At 43.7% G+C, this 20,040-nt stretch overlaps 1 protein-coding gene and 1 long non-coding RNA gene across 2 annotated transcripts in view; one reads left to right on the top strand and one right to left on the bottom strand.

Annotated features, from left to right (window-relative positions):
• The window catches only part of LOC145506368 (uncharacterized), a 62,213-nt gene that overhangs the window by 11,441 nt on the left and 30,732 nt on the right, over positions 1-20,040 (top strand). The window lies entirely within an intron of this gene.
• On the bottom strand, positions 14,438-20,007 carry S100A11 (S100 calcium binding protein A11). Its single transcript, XM_081490841.1, has 3 exons — positions 19,951-20,007; positions 16,551-16,703; positions 14,438-15,626 (listed from the first exon to the last, which is right to left on the bottom strand). Exons 1-3 carry the CDS (start codon positions 19,951-19,953, stop codon positions 15,471-15,473), a joined length of 312 nt encoding a protein of 103 aa, XP_081346967.1. The 5' UTR covers positions 19,954-20,007; the 3' UTR covers positions 14,438-15,470.

The raw sequence follows: 20,040 nt of genomic DNA, 5'->3' as shown, positions 1-20,040 counted from the left end.
AGCTGCCTGGGACCTTCTCCTAACTGGGACTCCAGATGTGCTGTGTCAGGGGACGTCTCAGCACTGTTTAAGTCTGGATGTTGGTTAAAACCCAATTTGGTGATGTATCCTGTGCTGTTTCTATTTCTCTTTTCTTTTAGTGTTAGTATATTGAAAGTAAGCTAGATAATTCTCTAGTAAATACTGATATTATTTATTTGTATATGCTGCTGCTGCTGCTAAGTCGCTTCAGTCGTGTCCGACTCTGTGCGACCCCATGGACGGCAGCTCACCAGGCTCCGCCGTCCCTAGGATTCTCCAGGCAAGAATACTGGAGTGGGTTGCCATTTCCTTCTCCAAATTATATAGTGAGTGGCTTATTTCGTTAACAGATCCCTTGAACCTGAGACCAAAGTGAAAACTTTCTGCAAAACATCTGACTGTATACTCAGCTTGGGTAAAGCTGAAGTCCAGGCTCTTTTTAAACACTCAAAAAAGAGACCTTAATAAAACCTTAATAAAAATAAGTCACACACTTGTGGGTCTGCCTATGTTATGTACTGGGGCAGCCAGTAGAAAAAAACCTGGGAATTATAGCCTTTCTCTTCCATCTTCTAGTCATAAGGGGCTTTGATTTTCCAGATCTCTTCAAAGGAAGAAGAAAAAAGGATGCTATACTTTGAGTTAAGTAACCAGGCCAGAACAGAACACCAGCTTGTCTGGATCCCAAGAATGCTTGGAGTTGGGGGAGAACTCTGCAAGGTGGACTGAAGTCTGCCAGTTACCTTTCCTTTATTGAAACTTGTGAGGAAGTGGTGTTCCAGATGGAAATTCTGGGGGCCCTATGGAAGGGGAAGTTATTTAAGCCCCAGATACTCTCTGCTCATAGATGATACTGAATTGTGACTTCCGTGGGGCCCTGGTGACACAAACCCCTTGTGAGAAGCTGGCTACTTGGTATGAACTGACGCCTCAACAATATTAGTGAGCAAGTAGCTCTGGGATTTCCAGGCAATCCTGTTTCAGGGCTGGAAGCAGCTAGAGGAAGCTGCTGTGAGGCACTGGAGAGATCCAAGCTTGGTGGAGATTTGTACTTGGAGAGGGTGTGTCCTCGCTTCCTAGCTGATGCTGTGGGACCCTCTGGTGGTTGCACAGTGAATAGCTCTGCAGTGGGTTTGCTTTCTCCTGAGTGGCCCTGGCAGGATAGGAGCGGGAAGCCATGTTTAGAAACCCAAGGATTGCAGATGGTGCTGGGAAACGTATGGAGCTGGCTTGAGGTGGCGGCTGTGATTTAGATGGGGACTCTGCCCCAGTCTCTCATGCCTTTGATAGCATTTCTCAAGGCTTGAAAAGTGGGAACAGTAAAGCTCTGTGTCCATGATGCAAACAAACAAACGAACAAAAATAAAATAAAATAAAAATAGAGATATTAGGTTGAACTAGTGTTTGATGCTATTTAGATAAAAGTTTGAATTATGACATAGAATTCAACCAGTTTTATTGATTGGCTTTTAAGTGAATTCATTCTAACAGTTTTGAGCACAGATATTCTGAAAGCCTGGCTATTGGAACATATACTTCCTGGTAATCAGTGGGATTATCTTTGGGGTCTATGTTGGTCATATCATATAAAAAGAAAAATGTAATCCAGGTCATGCTTATTAAAAATTAGCTTAATAATTTTATAGTTACAAAGCTCTGTCTCAGGCTTTATTTTAATTGTTCCTTAAAATCACCCCAAGAAGTATTTTAGATAAATTAGGATTATAGTAATTTATTTTTTATTTTTTATGTATATTTATTTTTTTATTTTGGGCTTCCCTGGCAGCTCAGCTGGTAAAGAATCTGCTTGCAACGCAGGAGACCCTGGTTCGATTCCTGGTCAGGAAGATCTGCTGGAGAAGGGATAGGCTACCCACTCCTGTATTCTTGGGCTTCCCTGATGGCTCTGCTGGTAAAGAATCCACCTACAATATGGGAGACCTGGGTTTGATCCCTAGGTTGGGAAGATCCCCTGGAGAAGGGAAAGGCTACCCGCTCCAGTATTCTGGCCTGGAGAATTCCATGGAGTGTATAGTTCACGGGGTTGCAAAGAGTCAGACACTACGGAGCGACTTTCACTTCTTAAAAATTTAAAGTGCTGCACTGGGTCTTCGTTGCAGCTTGTGGGATCTAGTTCCCTGACCAGGGATTGAACCCGGGCCCCCTGCATTAGGAGCACGGAGTCTTAGCCACTGGACCACTAGGGAAGTCCTTATATTTATTTTTAATTGGAGGATAGTTACTTTACAATGTTGTGTTGGCTTCTACCATACAACAGTGTGAATCAGTCACAAGTACACATATGTCCCCTGCCTCCTGAACCTCCCCCACCACATCCATCCCATCCCACCCCTCTGCTGCTGCTGCTGCTGCTAAGTCGCTTTAGTCACGTCCGACTCTGTGCGACCCCATAGATGGCAGCCCACCAGGCTCCCCCGTCCCACCCCTCTAGGTTTTCACAAAACACCGAGTTGAGCTCCCTGTATTATACTGCAGTTTCCCACTGGCTATTTTACACACATGGTAGTATATGTATGTCAATGCTACTCCCTCAATTCATCTCAACTTCTCCTTCTCCTGATGTACTCTATGATTATAGTAATTTGATGTGGTTTAAATATATTATTTCTAAGTCTCACAAAATCCCTGTAAGATAGATGCTAAGTCTGTTTTCAGATGAGGAAAGGAAGCTCAGAGAGGTTAAATAATAAATTCCCTAAGGGCATATGTATGACCCTATAAGAATCCAGATAAGCCTAGTGTCAAAGCCTCCCTTTTGCCACTACCCACCCCTGCTTTTCTTTGGGTAGAGCAGCATCAAGGACAGCGCTTAGGAACAGAACTATAATCTAGCCAGGAACAAAGGGAATGTTCCCAAATAGCTCTGATAGGAGGTAGTACGTGTGGCCAGTGTTGCCTGGGGTATAGACAGTAAGACCAGCAAGAATTTGGAAAAGCAGTCTCCCTCTGCTAGGATCCTTAAGAATAACTTCATGGAAGATAGGATTTGACAAGAGTCTTGAACATTGGGTCTCTATCCCATTTGCTAGGTATCAATGGGGCATGTGGAACAGGTACTGAGAGGAGGAATCCAAGGGGAGGAACAACATGAATGAAAATACAGAGGATCAAATGTGCAGGACACATCTGGAGAAGCAACAAGTACAACTAGAAAAAGGATTAAGGTGAGGGATAAGAGCTAGATTATTGATGATTTTGAGTTCCAGACTACAGATTTAAATTGTAAATACAACTACACTATAGGAAGCAGAACCCCTGACCACTGGGGGTGGGGGAGAATGGGAGCCAGAAGATGACAAGTGAGGCTGGTGATGATACAGGCCTGCACTGGAATGGTGGTGGTAGGAGTAGACAGGAAAGTACAGATTTGAGAAAAATCTGGAGAAAGAGTCCTCAGGGCAGCCACTACTGACCTGCAGGGCATGAGGAAGAGGAACAGTCACGACCACCTGGAATGGTCCAGCCTGGACACCTGGAGTATCGCGGTGCCTGCCCAGTGCAGAGAGGAAACACTGGCTTGGGAAGGAAGGTGATGAACAAACTACCAGTGGATTTCTAAGCGGGAGTGACCTGCTTTATGAGAGTGTGTAGACATAGGCTGCCTCCATTGTCTGCCTCCCTGGGCATGGCCCTTTGGCTCCCTGAGCATGGTTCATGGTCAGGCCAGGGTCTGGCAGGATGTGATGAGAGCATCACACTGGTATTTGGAAAGCTGAGTGCAGCTGCTGGGCTGGGTGCTTTAGGGAATGCATGGACGAAGGTGACACTTTCCCTGTGCTTGAGGAATTCACACCCCTTCGAGGAGATGGACAGTATAGAAGAGAGCAAAGAGGGGCAGAAGGTAGATGTACTGACTGGTTACAGAACCAAACACCCTCAAGGTTCTGGTCATATATCATCTTCATTGCTTCATGCTCACCAGTGAGCCAGCACTACCCCAGGGGCCACCCCTGCCCCAGCCTGGGGTTCTGCAGCTGGCTGCCTTGTGACCCAGCCCATCAACAAGCAGTCAGCAGCCTCCACACAAGGCTGGGCCTGGCAGCCAACTGGACCAGGGTCCAGCCGTGCCTACCAGATTGCCCACGGTAGTCTGCCACCACAACAGAAGGATCCATGCTGCCCACATAGAAGGCACCCCTAGAGCATGTAGCTCTGGTGACCAGAAGGGAATGTGCTGCCAGAACTCATAGGACATTTCCTACAAAAGGCCACATCTCCAAGGTTGAGAAATATAACCAATCTACTAGATACATAGAAATATAAACAACAAATTAGGCAAATGAGGCACCAGAGAGACATGTTCCAAATAAAGGAATAAGACAAAACTCCAGGAAAGCTAAGTAAAGTGGAGATAAGTAATCTATTCAATAAAGAGTTCAAAGTAATGATCATAAAATGATCAAAGAACCTGGGAGAAGGATGTATGAGCACACTGAGAAGTTAGAAGTTTTAAATGAAGAGTGAAAAAAATATAAATAAGAACTAACAGAGATGAAGAATACAATAACCATAATAAAAAATAATACCCTAGAAAGAATCAATAGTTAGATTAAAAAATACAGAAGAATGAATCAGTGAGATAAAAGTAGTGGAAATCACAGAAGCTGAATAGAGAAAAGAAAAAAAGAATAAAAAGAGATGACATTGTGTGTGTTAGTCACTCAGTTGTGGCCAACTCTTTGCTACCCCATGGGCTGTAGCCCACCAGGCTCCTCTGTCCATGGAATTCTCCAGGCAAGAATACTGGAGTGGGTTGCTATTGCCTTCTCCAGGAGATCTTCCCAACCCAGGGATCGAACCCAGGTTTGCAGGCAGATTCTTTATCATCTGAGCCACCAAGGAATCCCAAAAGAGGTGAGGACAGTTTAAGGGACCTTTTGAAACACTCAAGTGTACTGATAGGGGTCCTTGAAGGAAAAGAGAGAGAGTAAGGGGCAAAGAATGTATTTGAAGCCTTAATAGCTGAAAACTTACCTAACCTGAGAAAGGAAACAGACATCCAGGTCCAGGAAGCACAGAGAGTTCCAAACAGGATGACCCAAAGAGGACTACACCAAGACACAGTGTAATTAAGATGGCAAAAATAAAAGATGAAGAGAGACTATTAAAAGCAACAAGGGAAAACAACAAGTCTCATACAACAGGAACTCCCCTAAGGTCATCAGTTGACTTTTCAGCAGAAACTCTGCAGGCCAGAAAGGAGTGGCATGATATAATTAAGGTGATGAAAGGAAAACACCTACAACCAAGAATACTTAACCCAGTCAGCCTCTCATTCAGATTTGATGGAAAGATCAGAAGTTTTATAGACAAGCAAAAACTAAAAGAGTTGAGCACCACCAAACCAGCTTTACAAGAAATGTCAAAGGAATTTCTCCAAGTAAAAAAGAAAAGATACAACTAGAAACATAAAAATTATGAAAGGAAAAAAAAGAACTCATTGGTAAATGCAGATACATAGTAAAGGTAGTAAATCAGTCATGTACAAAGCTAGTAGAAAGGTTAAAAGACAGAAGTAGTAAAACCATCTATATCTGCAATAAATAGTTAAAGGATACATCAAAAAGATATAAAATAAGATGTCGAAAACAGTAATCATGGTGGGAGGGGAGTAAAAATGTAGGATTATTAAAATGCATTTGAAATTAAGAGATGATGTAGATATATAGAGAGATCATATATAAGATGCATATATAAATCTCATGGTAAGCAGGTTCTCCCATTCATTAGCTTTGAGACTTAGGACAAGGCACCTAATGGTATGAATTTGTTTTTTCATCTTCAAAGTAAGGATAATAAGAACAATATTTGGGAGGCCCATAGCATTTTAAATTTTATTTATTTTTGGCCTTGCTGGGTCTTTGTTGCTTTGCACTAGTTGTGGTAGGCGGGAGCTACTCTTGGTTATGGTCCGTGGGCTTCTCATTGCAGTGGCTTTTCTTGTTGCGGAGCACAGGCTCCAGGCTTCAGTCATTGTGGCTCATGGGCTCTAGAGTGCAGTCTCAGTAGTTGTGGGGTGTGGGCTTAGTTGCTTCGTGGAATGTAGAATCTTCCTGAACCAGCGATCGAAACTTTGTCCCCCTGCATTGGCAGGTGGATTCTTATCCACTGTGAACCAGGTAAGTCCACATGTAGCATTTTGCAAGTCATTTTTGTATATCCATTCAGAAACTTACTGAGTGCCAACTACATGCCTGGCACTGTCTAAATGCTGAGAATATAGAAATAAAGATAGTCTCTGCTTGGGGAACCCCAGTCTAGCAGGGAAGGCGGACAAAACAACATGTGAGGTGAAAAGTATTGTGGCCAGCATGTGTCTGGTTGTTGCACAGAGCAGAGAGCAGAGATGGCAGAGTTGGGGGAGGCTTCCTGAAGGAGGCAGCCACTTGAGGCTAATTTGAAGGATGAATCAGAGGAAGGTAGGGGGATGAGAGAGTAGGGAGAAGTGTCTAGAGAACTACGGATGATTTGGAAGGTTTTGTGGGTATGTGGAAAGTGTATTCAGAGGTTGCCGGAGATTAGGACACAAAATGTGCAAAGGGCCAGATCACAAAGAGCTACTGGTGCTGAGTGAAGAGATTTGAAGTTTATTTTGAATACTGTAAGAGTCATTGTGAACTGAATACTTATATACATCGTTCTGATTATAAAAATAATCTGTATCCATTGATAGAAAATTGAAAAATATAGAAACATATAAATTAAAAAAAGGGGGAGGGACATCCCTGGTGGTTCAGTGGTTAGGACTCCATGCTTCTACTGCAGGGGGCATGGGTTCAAGGGGTTCAACCCCTTTTCAGGGAACTAAGATCCTGCATGCTGTGTAGAGCAGCCAAGAAAGAAAGAAAGAAGGAAGTATCCAGAGATAACTGTTGTTCATGTTTTAGTAAATATACTTGATCAAAGTACGTGTGTATGTCTCCTATATCCTGGCTACTTAAAATGTAGTTCATGGACCAGAAGCAGCGGCATCACCTGGGAGCCTGTTAGAGATGCAGAGTCTCAGGTTCCACCCCAGACTCAGGGAATCAGAATCTGCAGCTGAGTGGAGCGAAACTGCACAACAGTGTGCTCTGAAGTGCCTCATTGGTAGTGAAGGAGTTTAGGGAGAAGATGAGCCACACTGGTCAGAGTGGGAAGAGAGGCTTCTTAGAAGACAGGAGACTTGAGGTCAGTTTTGTAGAATATGTGGAATTAGGCCAAACAGAGGGGAGTGAAACAAACAAATAGATTAGTGGTCAAGATAGGCTTTGGAAGTGTGTTAGTCAGAGTTCTCCAGAGGAACATAACCAAAAGGATATATGGGTACAAATAGAAGGAAATTAATTATAGCAAATGGCTGATGGAGGTGATGGAGGCTGAGAAGTCCCATGATTTGTTGTCTGCAAGCTGGAGGTCCTGGGAAGCTGGTACTATAGTCCAAGACAAAAGGCTCAAGAATTCAGAGGATAGATGTTGTAAATCCCCACCTGAGTCTGAAAGTCAGAGAACCATGAGTGTCAAAGTCAGAGAGCAGGAGAAGTGGATGTCTCGGTTAGAAAAGGTGAATTCGCCGTTCTTCTGTCTTTTGTTCTACTCAGACTCTCAGGGATGGGATGCTGCCTGTTCACAGTGGGGAGGACCTTTTGCTTTACTCAGTCTACCAATACAAATGCTAATCTCTTCCAGAAACACCCTCACAGCACACCAGAAATAATGTTCTATCAGCTCTCTGGGCATCCCTTTTGCCCAGTCAAGGTGACATGTAAAATTAACCATCATGTGGAGTCAGACAGAGTTGGCCTTGCCTCTTATTTGCTGTGACACCTGGGGAAGGTTCTCAGTCTCTCTGTGCCTTAGTATTTTACTCCATGAAATAGACATTAATAATTGTGATTATATTATAGGATTGTTAAGAGGAATAAATGTAAAGATATAATGTATGTAAAGTCCCAGGTGGCACCGTGGTAAAGAATTTGCCTGCCAATGCAGGAAATAAAAAAACTTGGGTTAGATCCCTGAGTCGAGAAGATTCCCCTGGAGGAGTAAATGGCAACCCACTCCAGTGTTCTTGCCTGGAAAATCCCATGGACAGAGGATTATGATGGGCTACAGTCCATGGGGTTGCAAAGAGTCAGACATGACTGAATGACTGATGCATGCAAAGCTCTTAGATACATGGTAAGTACTTAATAAAAGTTAACAGCTATTAGAATTATTACCATCAATGCCAACAATAAGCATATGACACTTAGGACATGGAAGACACTCAATAAATTTAAATTGAATCATGTCAAATTGAATTCCATGTGAAGGAAGAAATAGCAGAGGTGCAGAGGTAGTGGAAGGCCTGATGAACCAGGTTGAAGAGCTTATTCTTGTTAAGAATGCAGAAATATAGACCAACATGGAGTGCTAGTTGAAGTGTGACCGATTATGACTTTCACTGATGGGAGAAACTATAGGGATGTAAAAGGAGAAGGTCAAAGGCCGAGTTTGAGTCTTTTTTTAAAAAAATATTTATTCATTTATTTGGCTGTGCCAGGTCTTAGTTGCAGCACACTGGATCTTAGCTGTGGCATTGTGGGATCTAGTTTTATGACCCAGGATGGAACCTGAGCCCCCTACCTTGGGAGTATGAAGTCTTAGCCCCTGAACCATCAAGATAGTCCCTAAGTTTGAGTTAAGGTACGAGAAAAAGAGTTGGCGAAGGAAACAAAAAGGATGAGGGGTTGCTAAAAGGAAGAAGGGATCCTTGAAAAAAGGTCTGGTGCAAGAAATGTACTAGATGAGCTAGGAACATCTTATACCAGGAAGAAGGAAGTTATCAAAGACTACTGGGGCCATGTCATAGGGACTTAGGACCCAACTCAAAGGACTCCCACTTGTCAAACATGAGACAATATGAGCACTGATAAGGAAAATAATTGAAACATACGTAATAAGCTTAAATCCAAGAGGTAATAAATGATACTAAATAGCTACAACAAAACAATCCCACTGGTCACTTTTAGAAGATGCTAGGTAATGATTCTGACACCAGCTACTACGTGTGGGATTTCCCCCCTATACCACCAAGCAGTTCTATGGCACGCTGGGTGTCCTATGATTTAACTCCATTCTGACACTGTCTCCCTGGAGACTGGGTCAGACCCCATAGATTAAGGGCTCAGTCGTACAAGGCTGCTTCCCTCCCCTCACTTCATAGCCAATTGCAAGTCCAGGTTGTCACCTGTGCTTCTGACCGACTGGCTATAATTTGGAGGTTCCCACTACCTCCTCCTTGGGTGCCATCACTCTGTTACAGTGGCTCCCAGAACTCAGAGAAACATTGTATTTATTAGATTACTGGTTTATTATAAAAGAATATGGCAACCCACTCCAGTACTCTTGCCTGGAAAATTCCATGGACAGAGGAGCCTGGCGGGCTACAGTCATGGGGTCACATAGAGTCGGACACGATTGAGCAACTAACACACACACACATAACTTAGGAACAGCCAATGGAGGAGATAAATAGGGCAAGGTTTTTGGGAAAGAGCCCAGAGTTTCTGTGTCTTCTCAGAGCCCTCCCTTCTCTCCTTGTGTTCACCAGCCCAGAGGTTCTCCAAACCCTGTCCTTTGGGTTTTTATGAAGAGTTCATTACATAGGCATGATTGATTAAATCATTGGCCATTGGAGATTGAACTTAATATCTAGTTCCTCTCTCCTCCTCAGAGGTCAGTACAGAGAGACCATAAGTTCCAGCCATCCATTCGGGAGGTTTAATGGTGATGAAATGAGGAGAGGGTCACTCGGGTTTATGCCGTGTACTTGATGTTAATGTACACCTTCTGTAACTTTCACCTTTGGTTTTCTTCCTCTGTCAGAAGTGAATCTCTCTGTGGACTGGACTTGCAACGTTCCTGAAGTCATCTTTGTTTGGCATTCCTACCACAAGTTCTGGTGACTCCATACATCACATTTAAAGGTAACGTTGACACTAAGCCACTGTGAGGATGAAATATGAATCTAGTAAGAGCAACATTTCTCTCTGCATGGGTTGCATTCTCAGCTGAGAGAGGTGGGGCGAAGACCCAGAATTACCGTTGCTCCTCTCCACCCTCGCTGCCTTTTCTCACAGGGTGCTTCCTACACTGAGAGCCAGTTCCCAGCCAGTCCAGACTTGCCTTCCTCTCTGAGTCTTCTTTCTTGACTGTGGCCATCCAGGAATGCTTTCACTGGTGACTGAGGCAGATTTAGGAGATTAGGGAGAGCAGAGAAACAAAGCATGAATTATTGCTCTTGCTATACAGGTGTGGTCCTCCCCGACTCTGCTCAAATTCCCAAAACCTCTCTCACCAGGTTTACGGAGAATACAATAGGGTTGTTGTGAGGTGGGTGGGTGCAGTGAATCAGCAAGGTCTCTGTGAGGTGTAGCCCGTGGGGACAGAGCCTCCCATTTGTCACCCCAGCAGGGCCAGAAACTGGTGCAACGTTCAACTTCATGATCCTTTATATAGTTGCACGACTATATATTTCACTTATAGAATCTGCATTTACTTCTTTTTTTCCCCCTTCTTCATGTACCCCTATTCTTGTTTGTATATCTTACTTCCTGCCTTTATTTATTTGTATATTTTAAACATTCTCATGTTCAAGTCAGTTCCACATTGCTCTCTCTTTACTTGGGTGCAAAGTTTCTTATCTGTTACATATATTGATAGTCCTGTGTGTGCAGTATAGTATTTGTGAGCTCATTTTGGTGGGATTTATCTTCTGTGGAAATCCCCCCAATGGCTGGGGTTGTTTCCATGAGGAGGTTTGCATTCCCTGGGGTTTTATATGGTGTTTACTGTTCTGGAGCACCTTTTAACCTGGGAATTCTGTATAAGGGAGCAGTGTGAGTTTGAGTCCCATGCCTCCAGGAAGCACAAGTGTGGCATTGTGTCCTCTCTCAGATGACTGTGTTCCCCCTATGGCTAATTCTGTTTTATCTGGGGTGGTGAGCTGAGTTTTTCAGTCTTCGTCACTGTTAGGGCAACTCCTCAGTGGTTTATTTCCTTTAGCTAAACGCTTGGTCCCTGTTCTGCAGTTTGGGTTCACATGACCTCAATTCTGGCACAGTTACAGCTATGCATTCCCGTTTTGCTTTTGGGATCTAGATATTATTCTTTCCGATTTTTGAACTAAGTATTTAAACTATTTTTTTGGAGGCGGTTCCATTTTATCTAGCATTATTTTCAGTAGGAAGGGGCTTGCTATATCTGCTGTATCCTCAATCTTGACAAAAGTCCTAACATCATGACCCAAATCTTCCTAAAAAGGAATGGATCTTTGCTTGATTTTTTTTTTCTTTTTTAAAATTCTTCATTTGATTTGGCAATGATTTTTTGGATATGATGTGAGGAACACAGGCAATAAAAGAAAAATAGATATGTTCAAAATTAAAATTACAGTTTCATCAAGATTAAAAACTTTTGTGTGTCAAAGGACACTATCAATAGAGTGAAAATGCAACCTACAGAATGGGAGAGAATATTTGCAAATCATGTATCTGATAAGGGATTAATATACAGAACATATGAAGAACTCCTACAACTCAGTATAAAAAATATCACACAACCCAATTAAAAAATGAACAAAATCACCAAATTGTAAACGTAAATTATGTGCAGTTTTTTGTATACCAATTATATCTCAGTCAAGTTGGGAAGAATGGGCAAAGGACTCAAATAAATATTTTTCTAATGGAGATATTTAAGTGACTAATAAGTACGTGAAAAGATGCTCAATATCACTAATTATTAGGGAAATGCAAATAAAAACAATGAGAAACCATTTCATGCCCATTAGATTAACTATTAAACAAAAATCAGAAAATAACAGGTGTTGGTAAGGATGTGAAGAAATTGGACATTGCTTGTCCATTGCTGATGGGAATGTAAAATGGTGCAGCTCCTGGGGAAAATAGTATGGTGGCTCTTAAAAAATAAAACATAGAATTTCCATTCCTTTTCCTTTCCTTGTGTGCATGCTCAGATATGTCCAGCTCTTTTGGACTGTATGGACCCCATGGACTGTAACCCGCCAGGGTACTCTGTGGGATTTTCCAGGCAAGAACAGTGGAGTGGATTGCCATGCCATTCTCCAGGGGATCTTTCTGACCCAGGGATAGAACCTGCGTCTCTTATGTCTCCTGCATTGGCAGGCAGATTCTTTACCACTGGTGCCACCTGAGAACCACATCTGGGTGTAAAATCCAAGAGCTGAATGCAGGCACTCTAACATATATTTGCACACCCGTGTTTACAGTAGCATTATTTTCAATAGCCAAAAGATGAAAGTAATCCAAGTGTTCATTGTTGGGTGAGTGGATAAACAATGTAATATATATATATGGGCTTCCTTGGTGGCTCAGTGGTAAAGAATCTGCCTGCCAGTGCAGCAGATGTGGCTTTGATCCCTGGGTTGGGAGGATCCCCTGGAGAAGGAAATGGCAACCCACTCCCTTATACTTGCCTGGGAAATCCCACGGACAGAGGAGCTGCGTAGGCTACAGTCCATGGGGTTGAAAAAGAGTTGGACATGACTTAACAACTAAACAACAAACATACAATGGAATATTATTCAGCCTTAAAAAGGAAGGAAATTCTGACATGTGCCACACATGACATGGATGACCCTTGAGGATGTTATGCTAAGTAAAGTAAGCCAGTTACAAAAAAAAAAAAATATGATATGATTCCACTTATATGAGGTACCTACAGTAATAAGAGACAGAGTAACAGAGAGTAGAATGTAGGTGGCTAGGGATGGGAGGAGAGGGGAGTGGGAGTTATTGTTCAGTGAGTATAGGATTTCAGTTGTAGAAGATGGAAATGTTTTGGAGATGAATAATAGTGATGGTTGCACAACAGTGTGAATGTACTTAATGCTTCTGAACTGTATACTTAAAAATGGTTAAAATGTCAAATTTCATGTTAGGTAAATTTAACCACAATAAAAAAAAATTTCAATATAAAATAAAAATATATATAAAAAATATCTATCTGCATTAGTGTTGGCACTTTATCCTCAACTTCTCTCACAGCAGTGACTGTGTGGTACAGAAATACTGATCTCACCTTTCTATGATGTGATGGATATTCTCTTTGTCCCTCCAGATTCACTTTCTACGTTTTTCTGTCCTGCTCAACCTTCCAGCTGGGTTGTCCCATTGGAAGCACTGCTGAAGATCAGGTGAGAAGAGAGAGATATTGGTATGTACCCCTCTGGCTCCCACCTTCCTCCTACGGTCTGACAGTAACTGTATTTCTATAATAAAGGCCACAGCATCTGTGGGGACCCTCTCCCTTGCCCATGGCTCTTGGTAGCTTCCAGAAACTGTTCCCTGCCTTGCCCAGTCAGACCTACGGTGGTAACAGCTTCCAAATTTCGCTAGTCCCTGGTGCTTTGCCATTGCTTGTTTCTCTTATTCCTGAACACACCTTGGTGATAGTCTCATTAAACTTTCTTCAGTGACCCTGGTGAACATGCATGTTACCCGTGTGAACTCTGACTGACACACACAGTGATACACGCAGCATTATATACCTTTTCAGATCCACTACATGCCAGGCACCACACTAGGTATTAGTGATGTATCGTTGTTGTGCTCAGTCCGTTTCTTGACTTTTTGCGACCCCCTCACGGTGGCCTGTCAGGCTCCTCTGTGCATTTAACTAGGTCCTTGTTGTTGAGTTCAAAGTCAAGTCTGGGAAGACAGACAAGCAAAAGCACTATTACAGTTCAGAGTGGTAAGTGCTGTGACAGAGAAGAGTGCCATGGACGCATAGAGTAAGAGCATCAAAACCAGCTGTGGGTAGGGGAGGCTGTAGGGAAGGCTTCTTGGAGCAGATGACACTCTACAGAGATGCTGCTCTGTAGAACGAGGAGAAAAAGGTGGGAGGGCTTTCAGGGCAGCAAGAAGAGATTATGAAGGGACAGAAGCACAGCACTAGTTATGAGTTCAGGAGTGTTTAGCAAGGCTAGAGAGAAGCCGAAATGAGGCTGGAGAAGGGGGTAGGGACCTACCATGAAGGCCCTTGGGTACCCCCAAGATGACTGTGGATTTCATCTTGCATGTTAAGAGGAATTAATGCTTGGTTTTAACCAAGGGAGTGACACCATCAAGTTTGCCTTTAAAAACTGTGGGTAGAGAAAGGAGTGGAAGAAATCAAACAGGCAGGGAGAAGAAAAAGAGTTTAATGGGAAATGGTAGAGGCTGTCTTTTCTGAAGGGTAGAGGCCAGTAGTTGGCTGGTTTACTAAAAAAAAAAAAATACAGTTAAAATGGGTATTCATAAAAATGTTATTTTAAATAGTTAAACTTATATATTTACCAGTATTCTGCTATACTGCCTTTCTTGCATAAATCACACTCAATAAATTTCAGTTCCTTTAAAAGAAATTTTTATTTCTTTTAGGCTATGCTGGGTCTTTGTTGCTGCACAGGCTTTTCTCTACTTTCAGTGAGAGGGGGCTATTCTCTAGTTGCGGTTCTCAGGTTCCTCATTGTGGTGGCTTCTCTTGTTGTGGAGCACAGGCTCTAGGGCGTGCAGGCTTCGGTAGTTGTGGCTCCCAGGCTCACTAGTTGTGGTGCACAGGCTTAGTTGGTCTGTGGCATGTGGGATCTTCCTGGACCAGTAATCAAACCCATGTCTCCTGCATTGGCAGGCATATTCTTTACCCCTGAGCCACCATGGAAGCCCCAGTTCCTTTTTTTAAGTGGAGGAATTGAAAAGATACTTGTGAGGCAGTCTGAAGAAATGATGCTTTTAGATTTTTGCGGTTTTTCACATTTGTTTGCAGTTGTCTCAGCTACACTTACATCAACCACAGTGATCTTCAGTGAATCTCTCTAATCAAATTTTTGAAAAGAATTCAGTTTGGCTTTCAGAAAGAAAACTTTTTTTTGGGTACTCTCATAGTCCTTTGTTTATCCATTTTATTGTTTCCCTCAACTAAAAGTAACCTCTGTGAAGGGGGGACCTTATCTGTCTTGCTGACTGTATCCTTGGAGCCTATGACAGTGCCTGTAGTAGGGTTGTACAGACTCGTAATGAGTGAATAGTGACAACAAGCAACATCTATCAGGCTGAGTAATTTAGAGATGATTCTGTTGTTATGGTTAGTCATGATTATGTATACACCAAAGATACATTTTTACTATTTACTATGCAACTTGTAGTAACTGTACCCATCAATCTAATTTACATTCCTCCCAGTCTTCCCCGACTCTTGCACAAATTTACTGACTCCAGTGTGTGTTTTAAAAAACAATACTGTTTTATTACTAACAGGAGTGGCCTGCCTGGGTAGGTGAGTGTGCTGGGCTCAGGGTATGTGGGGGCTGTGAAGAGCAGATAACTGAGAGGCTGGAAAGAAAGGGAGTGGGTCTGGAGGCCAGGCCCAAAGGCTCCTCCAATTTACTTCTGGTAAGAGGCGGACTTAACAAAGGACTCATGGCAAGCAATGGCCAGGCCACCAATAAGATTAAGAAATTCTTGGAAATCTAGCTGCCCATCAGAGTTGAGGTCCAATTTCTTCATCATGCGGTCAAGGACACCAGGGTCCTTCTGGTTCTGCAAAGATAATAACAACAGTAATGACATAATGACATCAGTACCTTTATAATGTTCTTTCTAAAATGCTTTTAAAAATGCTGTCACATTTTATTCTCACAAGAGTGTGAGGTACAGGGTAGGGGTTACTAATTTTCCCACTTGTCAGACATAGAAACAGACTCAAACAGATGAAATGACTGGCTTAAGCAGAAGACCTAGGAATCAAAGCAGCTTTTTTTTCCTTCTAAATTAACCATTTACTTAAAAAAAACTTTTTTTTTTTTTGGCTGTGCCTCATAGTCTGTGGAATCTTAGTTCCCCAACCAGGGACCGAAGCCGGGCCCGCGGCAGTGAGAGCACAGAGTCCGAACCACTGGACTGACAGGGAATTCCCTCAAACTCAGATGTTCTGGCTCCTAGTCCAGGGTTCTTTCTGTTACATTTGGGGATTACTCAAGCAGGGCCTGCTTAATCAGCCTCATCCTAAACCCCAAAACCCACACACACTTACATCCACTGGTTACATACAGCTACTTAATTAACTTAGAAAGTCAGTCTGTTAATTGCTACTGGCTACCATATCAAGTAGTGCGCATATAGAATATTTAGAATATGATTTCCATCACTACATAAAGTTCTTCTGAACAGGGCTGCCCTAGCGGCTTTGGGGTGGAGGAACAACATTTGAAAACTCTGCTATTACTCCATTTACCATTTTGTAAACCATCTCCTTAAATGAAAAAAATCACTGTTCCCTATGTCATGTGTAGTTTGATAACTCTGATCTTTAGATCACATGTTATTCAAAAAAAGGAGAAGAAAAGATCCTTTAATAGCCATTCGGAGCTCACTCAGCCCTGGGGGCTCAGCTGCTGTCCTTCATTCCGAGCCAGCCGTTCTGCCAGGGTCTTGTAGTTTGGGGTTGGGGGCTGGGACCAGTACCTTTGTGAAGGCACCCAGCTCTGTATTCATGAAGATTAGGAACTCGGCCTTGGAGAGTTTGCTGTTGTTACCATCCCTTCCAGCATGCTTTTGGAAAACAGCAATCAGAGACTCGATGCATCGTTCGGTCTCCGTAGGGCTGGATACTTTTGCCTTTGGGGGAAAAACAAAATTCAGGATTCAGATAAGGGGAGGATATCAAGAGCTGGGTGCTAGAGAACACTCCAGAGGATCTCATCTCTTCATTTTGGGTCAAAGCAGTTTCCTAAAAGATGGGTCATTGTTTAGGGGCTAAGGGGTTAAGATAAAGTCACATTCTGTGAGCTTCTTCCCGATATCGCCTCCTGTTTATTCCAGGTGAAAATTAGTGAGCATGCTGGTATACTTGAAAGCAGTAGACTGCCTAGATGAGCATGAGGTGACAGGGTTTACTGATACTTTTAGAATGTGTGGGTAAATATATGCATATTATATACCCACAAATATGCAACCCACCAAGCATTAGGTATAGATTTAAAAATTCCCTATTTTCCAAAAGTGTATATAGAGGTTACTGTGATTAGTGAAATGGCATTTCTTTTTAAAGGAATACTGAATTCTCAGGACTCATACATTTTCTAGAAGAAAACTAAAAGTATAGTTACCCTCAGGCGTGAGAAGGGAATTGACACGGCAGAACTACTTCTAGAATCTCAGCCTCCAGGTTGCTTCCTGCACCCTTGGCCTTTGCTCCTTCTATCCCCAGATGCCACTAATTTCCACAGGAAAAGCTAGTGGAACTTTTCTGGTCACTTCAAACCAGAAGGTTGATATGGGGACTCTGGTCAAGGTTGCCACTCACACAGCTCCCATGGCATTTACGGAGCTGAACCACAGGTGTGGTTGCGGCAGAAGGAGCAAGAGATTCATATCCTATTCTGGGCTCTGCTTTCCTTACAAGGGAAGTCTTCAAGGAAATTGTCATACTCTGCCCTTCATTCCAGCCAGCTCCTGGGGCCCCAGACCGAGGAACTCGTGGGCTCCCCCTGGTGGATAAGAGCAGGAACTGAAGACTTGCTGGAAAACTTGACGGCCACACCCTTCCTCCAAAGCTTTCTCTCTCTGGAGGTTAACAATGATGGTGACTTTTGCAATGTAGCACTTATCCCGTTAATTTGTTCTTAGGATGGACTCCCTGGAGCCCAGGACGCATAATTTACATGCTAAGGACTGACGTGCACAGCTGCCGTTCTCCTTCCCTCCTTCAGTCTCTCCAGGTGTTTTAACTGCCTAGCCTGGTGCTCACTGCATCCTGGAACATCTATAAAGCCTTTTCTGGAGGTGGGCTCTAGAGAACTTTATAGGAGATGGACTCTTCCCCAACAGTCACGTTGTCAGAACTTTTTCTTTAGGAAAGAAAAGTGTTGGCAGCCTCAGAGTTTTGGTGAGAAACAAAATACCACAGCCTAGAAACAGATGTGTTTGCATAACAGCTTTTCTTATCAGGACTGCAATCTCACAGTCTTACTAACACGTCAGATTACAGGAACAAGGTTGACTGGGAGGGCACACCAGATAGGGTAGAACGTTCCAGGCTGAGGAGCCAGGGCTCTGTGATCTTTTTCTAGACCTACAGAAGTATCCTCTGACCCTTTTCTTTGTAGAATTCAGACTGCTTTCACTTCCCAGTTTCAATGGCTTTCTGCTTTTCTTTTTTTCTCTCCTTAACATCAATCTTGACTGAATTTGTTTTTCTCCTTGAAATCTGTTGCTATCAGCTACATGGAGAAAATTAAAACCCCTGCCTGTCTTCCCAGAGGTAATTTTCCAGAACAAAAGAAAAAAACACAAAGATCAAATTACCTAAGTGGAATTACAAAATTTGTAGTGCTGGAGGGGACTTTGGAGAGGGTTCCCCGGCAGAGAGGCCCAGAGACAGGAAAGTTTTGCCCAAGTTGGAGCAGTGGCTGAAGGAGAAGAGAAAGCGATCTCCTGCCTGGATGGAGGTCAGTGCTCCCCATCACTGCTCCCCATAGTTGTATCTGATGGGAACAATGAGAGGAAGGAGAAAAACAGCATGATAAATGGATGCTGTGAAAGAGCTTATTAGTAAAAAATGCGTGCTAAACACTCATTTGAGAAAGTTAAAGAAAAAAGTAACACTTGAAAAAACAAGTATTGCAGTTCTCATTCTTAACTCATGCTCCCTTTCCTTGCAAGGAGCCCCGGTGGCATTCTTTCTTCCGGGGCAGTCATTCCAGGCCTTCGCCACTTTGTGGTGCCTTTTCTAGGTTCCTTGAGACTTTGGTTCCCCACTTTAGCGTGGAAAGAAGAGAGGAACAGCAGTCGAGGATAGACTGACACACTAAAGCAGGGGTTAGCAAACGTGTTTTGTAGGTGCCATACGGGATATATATTAGGCCCGTGTGGTCCACTTGGTCTCCATCACTCTGCTTTTGTAGCAGAACAGGAACCACACAGAGAACTCATGAATGGGCGTGGCCGTGTGCCAATAAAACTTTACTTAAGGCCGGTGAAGTTTGATTTTCATATAATTCTCAAAGTATTATTCTTCGTTTGCTTTTCTTTCAACTATTTACGTAAAATCCATTCGGAGCTCGTGGGCGCAGAGAACCCCACTTGGCCCGCGGGCGGAAGTTCGCTGACCCCGTGAAAGAGAGGCCAAGGAAGAGGCAGATTTTGGGGGGTGGATTAATGCAGGTAGAAAGAGTTCAGAGTGGGGCTGGCAGGAGCTGAGAGAAGGAAAACAGAAGACGGAGGAGCGCCTAAAAAGACGGTGGGTTAAAGGGAAGAGGGAAGGGGAGGGGGCTTCCCGGAGCCGGGTCCCTCCCACATTCCTGGCCGGGCTCCGCGGGCTGGGACCCGCTTCAGTTTCAGTCTCCGCGTCTTGGCCGCTTGCCCGTCGTTTACTGAAACTCCGATTTCCCCTCTAGGGCTCAGACCTCTAGCTCTATAACTATATGTAACTGGAGCCACCATGCAGCATTCAAACCCCCCAGTCGTTATGTCGTACCCCCGGCTCCGCGGGCCCCGGCGGCGAAGGGCTTCCCGCACCGGCCGGACCCCCTCGCCCAGTTTCCCGCCGAGCTAGGGGCTCCGCGCCGGGCGTGGTTCGCAGAGCACTTCCTCTATCCCAGCCCCAGACCTTTGCGTAAAAACAAGAGCCTCCCGCTGCTACCCCGAGGCTGTGATTCCAGGTATAATTTAGGGCTTCTTCCTTCCATCTGCTCTTCTCTGATTCCCTCCGGTAGATTTATTTGTCCTGCTCTGTTTCCTGCCACGACCACTTCAAAAATCAAAGATCAAGCCTGGTATGCCGTGGCTGTAATTTTCATGTAAGAGGAATTTTCATGAAAGAAATTTTCATGTAACAGGAAGACAAGTAAAAAGCGCGGCTTACCATGTCGGAGAGGAGCGAGGCGCGCGGATGCGAGCGGGAAGCTGCGTGGCGGGCACTGGGCGGCAGGCGGGTCTCCGGCCTCCGGGGCCG

This window comes from Giraffa tippelskirchi, chromosome 5 (genome assembly GCF_054371585.1).
Source record: "Giraffa tippelskirchi isolate mGirTip1 chromosome 5, T2T-mGirTip1v1.2.pri, whole genome shotgun sequence".
Classification (NCBI taxonomy): Eukaryota; Metazoa; Chordata; class Mammalia; order Artiodactyla; family Giraffidae; genus Giraffa; species Giraffa tippelskirchi.
This window is presented reverse-complemented; position numbering and strand designations above follow the sequence as displayed.

Excerpts from the sequence above, each read along its gene's own strand:
- S100A11 (XM_081490841.1), bottom strand. Across the intron at positions 15,627-16,550 it reads AGCTGGGTGCCTTCACAAAG|AACCAGAAGGACCCTGGTGT; the intron begins GTACTGGTCCCA and ends TTATCTTTGCAG.